Source organism: Leptodactylus fuscus, chromosome 6 (genome assembly GCF_031893055.1).
Source record: "Leptodactylus fuscus isolate aLepFus1 chromosome 6, aLepFus1.hap2, whole genome shotgun sequence".
In the NCBI taxonomy this organism is placed as follows: domain Eukaryota; kingdom Metazoa; phylum Chordata; class Amphibia; order Anura; family Leptodactylidae; genus Leptodactylus; species Leptodactylus fuscus.
Genome location: NC_134270.1, coordinates 178,124,602 through 178,135,697, shown reverse-complemented (window position 1 = coordinate 178,135,697; position 11,096 = coordinate 178,124,602). Strand labels below are relative to the sequence as shown.

The window sequence follows — 11,096 nt, the reverse complement described above, 5'->3', positions numbered from 1 at the left end:
GTGTTTGCATGGATTTCCATCCCATATTCCAAAAAATACATACTGATAGGGAAAAATGTACATTGTGAGCTCTATGTGGGGCTCACAATCTACAAAAAAAAAAAAAAAAAAAAAGAGAATACCAAGATTGGAGTTATTAAAATACAATACCAAACAGGAAAACAATCGGGTCCCCCTGGTTGTCACATATAACCCCCACCTGGAGATGCTGAGAGGAATCACATGCAAATTACATCCACTACTGCAAAAAGACCACCGTCTAAAATCCATATTTCCAGACCCCCCTCTCCTGTGCTACAGACAGCCACCAAACCTCAGGAATATGATTATTAGCAGCTCACTGTCACCTCCAACTAACAAAGGAACATTTCCATGTGGACAGAAGAGGTGCAAGACCTGCCCTCACATACTGACCACGGATAAAATAAAGATGACGAACTCTGAACAACACTACAAGATCCCAGGTCACTTCACCTGCAGCCACCTAATGTAGTGTATTTGATATTGTGAATCCACGCTGTGTAGTGATTTTTTGTAATCACTAAGTAGCCAGAGGATTTTTTATTAATCCTCTGGCTGCTTAGTCCCCCCTGGTGTCCACTTACCTGCAGAGGTGGCTGGTCCGGTGCCCGGTGTTCTTGTTCTTCTTCGCCTCACGGCCCCCTGTCTCCCAGGTTAGGAGAGTGTGGGCGGGTACTGGGAGGGGAGACGTCACATTACCTGTACCTGTACCTGTACCCACCCACACTCTCCTAAGCCAGAAGCCCCGCCTTCTTCCTAGCTCTTTAACACTAACCTGGGAGGCAGGGGCAGAGAGGCAAAGAATAACGAGAACATCGGGCACCGGACCAGCCATCTCTGCAGGTAAGTAACTACTAGAGATGTTAGCTAGTCTCCCATTAGAATGAATGGACGCAGCCGGCGCGCAGGGAGTTAAGGCTGTGTGGCAGCTGCTTCCATTCATTCCTATGGAACTGCAGCGGAGCCTTCACACTGAGTATACGCTCCGCTCAGAATGAGTGGAGCCTATTCTCAGTGTCAAGGCTAACATTGTTAGCTTTTCCCACAATGCTTGGCCAGTAGCAAAGCATTGTGGGAAATAATCACCGCTCTCGATCCCACCTAAAAAGATTGTGTTCAGAATTCCGATGGCGATCGTGAAATTTTCTCGATCGCCGATCGGAATCCGATCTTTTCCGAACACGATCGCTCAACCCTAGTAATAATATGAATAGTAATGGAAGTAGCAGTAGTATAAGAATAGTAGTAGTAGTAATCATAGTAGTATAGTAATAGTAAATTAGTAGTTGAATCTCAGCACTTACCAACAAGTTTTTTCAAATAATATTACTAAAAATTTCACACAATGTTTAAAGCAAACATGAATTATGAAACAACATTTCTAAATAGGAATCTAAAAGTATGGATTTGTTTTTATTCGTCAATTTTTATAATTTTTTTTTTTTTAGCCCTATATAGTAGATACGTAATATCAACCAGTGTTAACCCAAACCACAAGAATGTTTCTCATTTAGGAATCGGTAGCTCAGCTCTTATACCTTTTTTGTTGCAGTTGCTGGTAGGAAGATTTTAATGCATTAGACTAGAAGAACATAATAGATAAAGTTTAGCCATGTTGTTTTTTTGTGTATGGTGATGGTCACACATTCAAGTATATGGTTCTCTTAAATTTGGATGAAAAGATTGTTGTACTCTCTTTGATATTTATTGTGTTTTATTATGTTTTATATAAAGTTAATACAAATGAGTATAAGACAATAAATTAGATCTTAAAGTTCCTTTACAGATATGATCTATGATTTATGATTTCACAACAATTTCAATTTGATCTGATCCGGTTGTTCTCTGTGTTGAATATTCCCAACATGCTCACATCACTATGAAGTCAATGGTTTTACTTTCAACATTACGATCCACGTAGGTTTTTGGTCCCATTGCACAACGTCGTAGTTCGATCTTCTATTGTCCTTATACACTGTCTACTAATAAGTATTTGGACATCCATACAAATGAAGATATCTGCGGTGTCACGTCTTCCACCGTTAAATGTTGTGAAGGAAACAGCATTGGCATTAGTCTCACGCAAGATGCCACGAAGTGCAGAGTTGTGCGATTTCGAGAAAGGGGTAATTGTCGGGTACCAATGAAATGGTCGATCTTTAAGGGTAAAGCAAGCAAACTGAATTGGAAGGTGATCGGTGATTGTCGGAATGAATCTCATCCACTTTGCAGTTACTCTAAAATGCCGTGGGCAAATCACAGCGCTTCCCGACCGCTAAACCCCGGCCTCAGCCCTTTGGTTTTTGGATCTATTATAGATGGGCTTTGGAGATGTATACGTGTCCGTGGCTTTAAATTTATATTTTTCAAATTCCCCTTCCCCCTACTGTATCAGATATCTCATCACTTAACAAACGGTCATAGGACTATAGCACATGAGAGAATGATATCAGTACAAGCAGATTGTTATCTCTGACATTCTGGAGGGAACAATTGCAGAAATAAAACACATAAGTGAGGCTATTGCCTTCAGCAGAGAAGAAATACATTGTGGTATTACTGGTATTACTTATGGACGCTGGTTGGCAGCCTATAGCGCCTCCCTACAGTACAGTCAGGTAATACATGGTTTGTATTGATCTCTAGCTGGGCCTGAGCCGATCCTGGACACCAGGTGGGTTGTAGTGTTATATTGTGGTACATGGTGTGGGTTGTACAAGACTCTGAAGAAGATGCTAAAGTGATTTCCAGATTCTTGCTTTTTAATGTGAGGATTCCCTTTATCTGTATTGGTGATATTTTTCATTTTTTGTGATATTTTGTTGCTTTCCAATCAGTTATTAGTTTGCACAAAGTTATTATTATCTACTTAAGGCTACATACAAGGAACCGAGGTCTTAGTCATTGTTGCTAGCTGTGTTTAGTATCTGTCTAATACCCATAGTGCATAAGAACATGAATAACCAAATAGGAAGAGAAAAGAAAATGAAATCTGATCATTTATATAACATTTATACATGTAGCAAACTCTAACTTGACACTTAATGCATTAAACAACAGTTGCAAATTTTGATTGACTTTTTCATTGGATTTGCAATGGGTTTGGTTATCTCACTGCACAACAATATGCGACCTAATGTGTCTATAGTCAGATATCAGTAAGATATCCGCCCTTTGTAAGAGAAGCTGCTCACACACTGACATAAGAACAGCCCTATATTCCAAGTGGCCAGATGTAGCAGAGCTTAAGCAGCTCTCCATTTGCAGAGGTGTACATACAACTGAGCATGCTGCACATATGCTGCAATGTAGCAGAGCTGAGACACGAGAGCAGGAGGATCATCCACAACAGCAATTGGTTAAATATAAGCGGCTCAGCGCCAACACCAACCTGCAGACAAAGTCGCGGGCAGATGCTAGTTATCTCTATATTTTGTAATGATTTTGTTTTAAACTAAAGAAAAAATAATAAATCAATGTTAGTAAATGTTGCAGGAAGGCACAGATCCGTATAGACGTAAACTTTTAATCACATGATCTTTTTCATTTTATTTAATTTGCAGATATAAAGCCAGAATGGATCCCGATGGTTATAACCTGACCCTACCAGACACAGCTCTATATGACGACTATGAGTATGTTCAAAATAGATCTAGGTTTGGCTCTGTTCACATTTGTATCTGATCTCCAACCCAGATTGATAACTTATCGTACAACGATAGAAACCCATCATAGACAATCACACCCTAATATAGGTCAATGGGATTTCTCCTTAAGCTAGTTGTGTATTTCATGGATAGCCCACTGACCCATTCTTTTCTCTGGGACTGTACTAATGTCCGTGAATTCCTGTTATGTGTTGGCCGATAGTCCGGGTCAAGTTGTAGTATTTTTTCTAACTATTTTTTTTTTCTCGTTTGATGGCTGACAAACAAAAGAAAAGGCAATTCTGGCATTGATTTTTAGATTTATTGGCCCCACCTTAAGCCAAAGCCAAGAATGGCTACAAAAGAAGAAGGAAATACATAGGAAGTTGTTATACTTTTAACTTCTTCCCAACCCAATCCTGGCTTTGCCTCAAAAATGCTGCATTTCCGAAACGTGGGGCCTCAGCCTAAAAATGCTTTTTCCTAAACATAGGCAGATAACTAAATACTGTAATGAATAAATACAGTGTCAAATATATTTTATTAGTTTTGGTGTTTGTATAGGTTAGATTTAAGTTTTTCAATGCTGGATGGGTCCACAATGGGACCTGGTGTGGATGAAGAACCTTTTGACTTTTGGCGGGCTACATTTTTACAACTAGTAGGGTTGAGCGACTGGGATCGGGAAAGATCGGATCCCTATCGGAGCAAATTCAAGATCGGCTGAAATCTCAAGATCGGCTCAACCCTACCCATGTATATATCATTAATGGGGTTGAACGATCGGGATCGGGAAAGATCGGATCCCGATCGACGATCGAGCAAATTTCACGATCGGGAATCGGCTGGAAAATGATTGAAAATCGAATTTTGAAAACGATCCTGAAATCTCAAGATCATCTCAACCCTATTCATGTATATATCATTAATAGGGTTGAGCGATTGGGATCAGCAAAGATTGGATGCCGATCAGCGATCAAGCAAATTTCACGATTATGATTGGGATTGGGATCAGCTGGAAAATGATCAAAAATCGGATTTTAAAAACGATTCTGAAATCTCAAGATCGGCTCAACCCTATTCATGTATACATCATTAATAGGGTTGAGCGATCAGGATCCAATCTTTTCCGATCCCGATCGCTCAACCCTATTAATGATATATACATGAATAGGCGATCGAGCAAACTTCACAATCGGGATCAGCTGGAAAATGATTGAAAATCGAATTTGGAAAACTATCCTGAAATCTCAAGATCGTCTCAACCCTATTCATGTATATATCATAAATAGGGTTGAGCGATCGGGATCGGGAAAGATCAGATTCTGATCAGCAATCGAGCAAATTTCACAATTGCAATTGGGATTGGGATCAGCTGGAAAATTATCGAAAATCTAATTTTAAAAACGATCCTGAAATCACAAGATCGGGTCAACCCTATTCATATATATATCATTAATAGGTTTGAGCGATCGGGATTGGGAAAGATTGGATCCCGATCGGCGATCGAGCAAACTTCACGATCGGGATTGGCTGGAAATTGATCGAAAATCAGATTTTAAAAATGATCCTGAAATCTCAAGATCGGCTCAATCCTATTCATGTATATATTATCAATAGGGTTGAGCGATCGGGAAAGATCGGATCCCGATCAGCGATTAAGTAAATTTAACAATTGCGATTGGGATTGGGATCAGCTGGAAAATGATCGAAAATCTGTTTTTACAAACGATCCTGAAATCTCCTGATTAGCTCAACCCTAACAACTAGTTATTGGTACACAGTAATTATAAATCAGTGTGAAGACTAACAAACTACTCAGGTAGTCAATAAAGGACACAAAATAATCTGGTCCCTTTTTTCAAGAAAATTCATTGAATTTAGTTGGTAAGATACTTAAAACACAATTTTTTCCCAAATATGTAAATTCAGGTAATTCAGGAATTTTTTGGCAGATTTTTTTAGCTGGACAAAATCTGGATTTTGACATAGAATTTGAAGACAAGTTCTTCTGTAGTTTACCAAATTTTTTTCCATAGTAGGGGACAGGGAACCCATCAAGGCCCAATAAGAATTGTTGATGAATTTTTAAGTCAAGGTTGAAACAGAGTGTACAAAATAGATACTTGCTAAAAATTGATCATGAGCCTAACTTGTACCCTTTTATGTCTTCTAAGGTCCATAACCTATGTTATGAGCATTCTACAGAAGATATCAGTCACCTTATACGGCATCATTTTTGTTCTTGGAATTATCGGTAATGGATTAGTCATCTGGATTGCCGGATTCAGGATGAAGAAGACAATCAGTGCTGTGTGGTTCCTCCACCTGGCCATAGCGGACTTCTTATGTTGTATGTCTATTCCTCTACGTATTTTATTTGAAGTTAACTATATCTCAGACCTATATATTAATACCTATTGCATATCAATCATTTCTCTGTTCAATCTAAACACAAGCGCCAGTATTCTTCTCCTGACCGCCATGAGTATTGACCGCTGTGTATCCATCATGTGGCCATTTTGGGCTAAAGTTCACAGGACACGTAGACTAGTGAGGATCACTGCAGGAGGCATCTGGGGGCTGAGTTTACCCTTGACTGCTTTGGTGCTACACTTAAATGACTGGTGCAGGTTATCAACATATTATTCTGACTATATGCGTTTAACCACAATTATCATTGGGACAGTCAGGTTACTTCTAATGTTTGTGATCCCTTTTCTCATCATCTTGACCAGTTATGTGATCATTTTTGTCAAAATTAGAAAACGTAAGAGACCCCAGAGATCTCAGAGACCCTACAGGATCATCACCGCTGTTATATTGTGTTTCTTCATCTGCTGGTCTCCACATTACATCTGTGCACTCATACCCTTGGAAAATGGATCTTATAAAAAAATCTTTTTAGTACATTTCATTACTACCATCTTGGCTTATCTTAACAGTTGTATGAATCCAATCATTTATGTTTTAATGGGCCAAGATATTAAACTGGGTTTCTTGAGATCCATCCCCAACAGAGTTGAAAAAGCATTAAGTGATCATCCCGATGATCTGTGCAGAGAACCAGAGGATGGGGAACTACAGTAACTCGTACCACAGAACAATAAAATAATTCAACTTTCCCCCTTGGAAAACACTTAAAAATTTCTCAAAATTTAAAAGCCTTATCAACATAACCATGGCCACATGACTTGACCATGACCACTAAGGCTACAGTGGCCATATGGGAGTCACTGACGTTATGAAAGTAGCCCCAGAACATTAGACTGATACACAAGACAGGAAAAAGTTGACTGTTTTTTATATTTCAAAACCTTCTCTGTAACACTTAAATTTTGGGGGTGTCAGAATCCCCTTTTAAGTATTGATACTGTATAAACACCTGGAGGGGGGTTGAAAATTCAAGAGGGAAATGGTGTAGAGGGATAATAAGCCCCTATCCTTGCCTACCGCATCCTATGAACATGGGCGGGGGTGGGGACGACAGATTTATTACAACTCATACCAGTTTCATGGCATGAGTAAGAATGGAAATGTTAATAGTTAATATCTGGCTAGATTTCAATTCTTGCCCCGAGCTGTCTAACAGATTTATGAAGTGATCGAAGCTTCTTCATAAAGCTCCAGTTCCCTGTGCCAGTTGGCCATTTATACCAAGACTGGTATAAGATATGACGGGTGTAAGATATGACTAATGGAAGAAACGTCTGGTGGAAGATACATCAGTCTCAATACATTTGCCCCTATATGTATTTATTAGACATTCTGAGTCCTGTGACTTGTAGATGTAGAGATTAACATCTAGCATACCTCATAGTCACATGATGGCCTGGATCGTGGTGATCTTGATGTATTTGCTTTATATATTCTAGGTTATGCATATCCAGCTATACTTTTGTATCGTTCATTTTGTAAGCACGTGTATCTCCTATCTATCTATCTATCTATCTATCTATCTATCTATCTATCTATCTATCTATCTCCTATCTATCTATCTATCTATCTATCTATCTATGTAACTATCTATCTATCTATCTATCTATCTATCTATCTCCTATCTATCTATCTATCTATCTATCTATCTATCTATCTATCTCCTATCTATCTATCTATCTATCTATCTATCTATCTATCTATCTATCTATCTATCTGCTATCTATCTATCTATCTATCTATCTATCTATCTAATTCTATCTATCTATCTATCTATCTATCTATCTCCTATCTATCTATCTATCTATCTATCTATCTATCTATCTATCTACGTATTTTGCATAAATATTAAGAATTAACCCTTTAAAATCTGTATAAATACAATTATCCTGTGGTGTATTTATCTGTGGAAATAGCAGAATGTTGTAAAATAATGTATAAGAAAATATATTCTGTGATGACGGTATGTATGAACAATATAGACACATATACAGGTAGCAGAAATGTGGATGGATTTTAGACAGAAGATTTGCACTGCTGAAAGTAATTCCAGAGGAAAAGGAAACACTTTTACTGCTGATGGACTTTGACTTTACCAAGCCCTTAATATTGGCTTTAACTTGTCTGTGATGACTTCCCTACAGTTACCTGGCATTGACCCCTTGTAGGAAGGTATTTGCTCTCTCTTGTGGTCACTATTGGGAAAACAATAAGACCTGATATGGCTCTGAGAATGGAAAAATAAAAAAGTTATGAGGTTTGAAGGGGTGAGTCAAAGACAAAAATTGAAAATCAAAAAATTCTGTCAGTGGGAAGGGTTTTATAAGTGAGACAGCTCAGCTAAGATGGTCTAATGCTGCCTGAATCAGGTTACACACAATTGGGTCTATTTAGTTGCAAGTAGAAAGTAATTAGTTAGCCATGAATATAACAATGTCTTACATACAGAACTTACAGGAAACGGACTAGGCTGCAAATACAGGAACTTTCTGTCTAAGTCTCCTGCAAAGAAAGAAGGTCACAGGTCAACAAAGTGATCAATACATGTTTATTATACAGCTATAATGGTAAACAGAATCTTTATGTAGATCAATATTTACAATAACGGATCAATATTATATATAATAATAATAATAATAATAATAATAATAATAATAATAATAATAATAATAATAATAATAATAATTAATAATAATATTGTATTTCTATAGCACCAACATATTCCGTAGCGCTGTACAATTTGTAGGGTTCCAGTACAGACAGAAAGATTCATTACAAGATACATTTCACACAATGGGACTGAGGGCCCTGCTCGCAAGAGCTTACAGTCTATGAGGTAGAGGGGGTGGCACAAGAGGTAGCAGGGGCGGCATTGCTTATACGGAGGTCAGACACTTCTGTAATAGAGGTGACTGTCATTACACAAACATAAAGCTGTATGAGACATCACTAGTCGTGTCCTGTAACATGCAGATGTTGCCATGTGGGGTAATGGGGGAGCGGGGACAGAGAAGGGCTAATTTTGGGGATTTTAATTGCGGTACGGAAGGGTTTACGTTAGACATTGTGATCGGCCTGTCTGATAAGATGCGTCTTTAGTTTGCGTTTTAAGCTGTAGAGATTGGGAGTTAATCTGATTGTCCGGGGTAGAGCATTCCAGAGAAGTGGTGCAGCTCGGGAGAAGTCTTGTATACGAGCGTGGGAGGTTCTGATAATAGAGGATGTAAGTGTTAGGTCATTGAGTGAGTTTTAGAACAGAGGATGTGTGAAAGTAGGGAGGTGCGGCATTCATGGAGAGCCTTGTGGGGGAGGGGGAGAGGTTATATTGTATTCTATAATGAATAGGCAGCCAATTTAGTGACTGGCACAGACCCGAGGCATCGCTGTAGCGTCTAGACTTTTATAACCAGCAGGTACCATGTTCAAAGGCTGGTGTTAGTAAGTAGACTTAGCCTAATACATGACCACCTATAATATACAGAAATGGTAAGTTTTTACCGTGTGTGAGGTCTGGAATAATTATTATTATTTTTTTTTTTTGTCAGGGTATTCTACCCATATCATTATGTTTAATCCCTTAACTAACAGTCCTATTTCCGCCTTAAAGGTGTTGTTAAGGAGTAAAAAATAAATAAAAAATGAAAAAATTGAAGTAAGAGTAGGAATTGCAAGAAGCTATAGAAGAAGCAATACCTGACCACAGCTGCCGCCTGCAGAAGACAGATTGTAGTCATGGTAGTCGTAGTAAGTTGTGTTGGTAAATCAGTGGAAGAGACTGAAGGCGGCGGAATGGCCTCAGAATGAAAAGGGACATGTAGTTCACCCATATTAGGCTGTATATAAAATCAGCTTTGGACAGATGGGTGGTCAACTCAAACCAAAATGGACGAAAGCCGCCTCTTCCCCCACCACTGCCCCAAAAGCACAAAAATTGGTCAGCACTGCAAGACAATGTGAAGAAGAAATGTAGGTGAACGTTATTGTGGCTGCAACACAATTGTAGCTTTACTATGTGTTTGTTGCATATCTATATCTATATATATCTATACTGTACATTGTATATATAACTGCTTTTGGTTTGTCTATAGACTCGCTTACTAACATATTTTCATCTGCTGGAAAAATTCAACATTTTTTGTACAACTTGTCTTGTTCCTCTTTTGGTCGGAGATGATGACAGAAGTAATCACTTTCAGTTTTGTGACCCTGGGAATTTCACTTGTGAGTTCTCTATATGGTATAGTTGCCAAGACCTTGGGAGATGTCTTCGTGACTCTTAAATGTCCTCTGAACCTCCACTGTCATGGGTTCTCACATTACTGTGTCCAGTCACTTGATTGACAAAACAGACATTATTACAATATAGGATAACACCTCTATAGATAACACCACTGAGACCTCTTTACATCACTACTGACAATAGATGATATCACAGCTGATCGGATCCTTCTCCCTGCCCAGAGCTTATCTAGGAAACTCGCCCATAGACCTCAATGAGACTACTGTAGACCATTACCAGCTATGGCCATGACTATGGTGAAGCAGGAGTACTCAACCACTTTTAATAGAGGTTTGTTGACTGGGTTCCACCATCTGAGCTGAACAAGCCCAGTATTTACGGTATTTTTCATACAAAAAGACACGTCTGACTATAAGATGCACCCCAGGTTTAGATAAGAAAATTAGGAATAAAATATTTAATAATGTGGCATTATATTGTGAGTGCGGAAACTAAAGAGCATTAGTTCCCCCGCACATTATTAGTATACACTAAGCAGCAGCAGGGATCAGCAGTCGCCCCTGCTTCCTGCACGAGAGCCCTGCTGCCGCTAGAACAAGGGATACAGGCTTGCAGACAGCGAGCGGGAGGTGAAAGTTTCTCCCAGCCACTGCTGGTAGGCATGGGTCCGGACCTCAATCCCTACTGTAAAGCATATCAAGATGGCTGACCCAAAATCATGTACAGAAATTGGAATAAAAAAATTCTATCAG

The 11,096-nt window shown here is 38.9% G+C and overlaps 1 protein-coding gene across 1 annotated transcript; it reads left to right on the top strand.

Moving 5' to 3' along the window:
* Window positions 1–3,597: 3,597 nt before the first annotated feature.
* Window positions 3,598–6,758, top strand: LOC142209188 (formyl peptide receptor 2-like). The gene is made up of 2 exons (XM_075278119.1): window positions 3,598–3,656; window positions 5,846–6,758. Exons 1-2 carry the CDS (start codon window positions 3,598–3,600, stop codon window positions 6,756–6,758), a joined length of 972 nt encoding a protein of 323 aa, XP_075134220.1.
* Window positions 6,759–11,096: the final 4,338 nt, after the last annotated feature.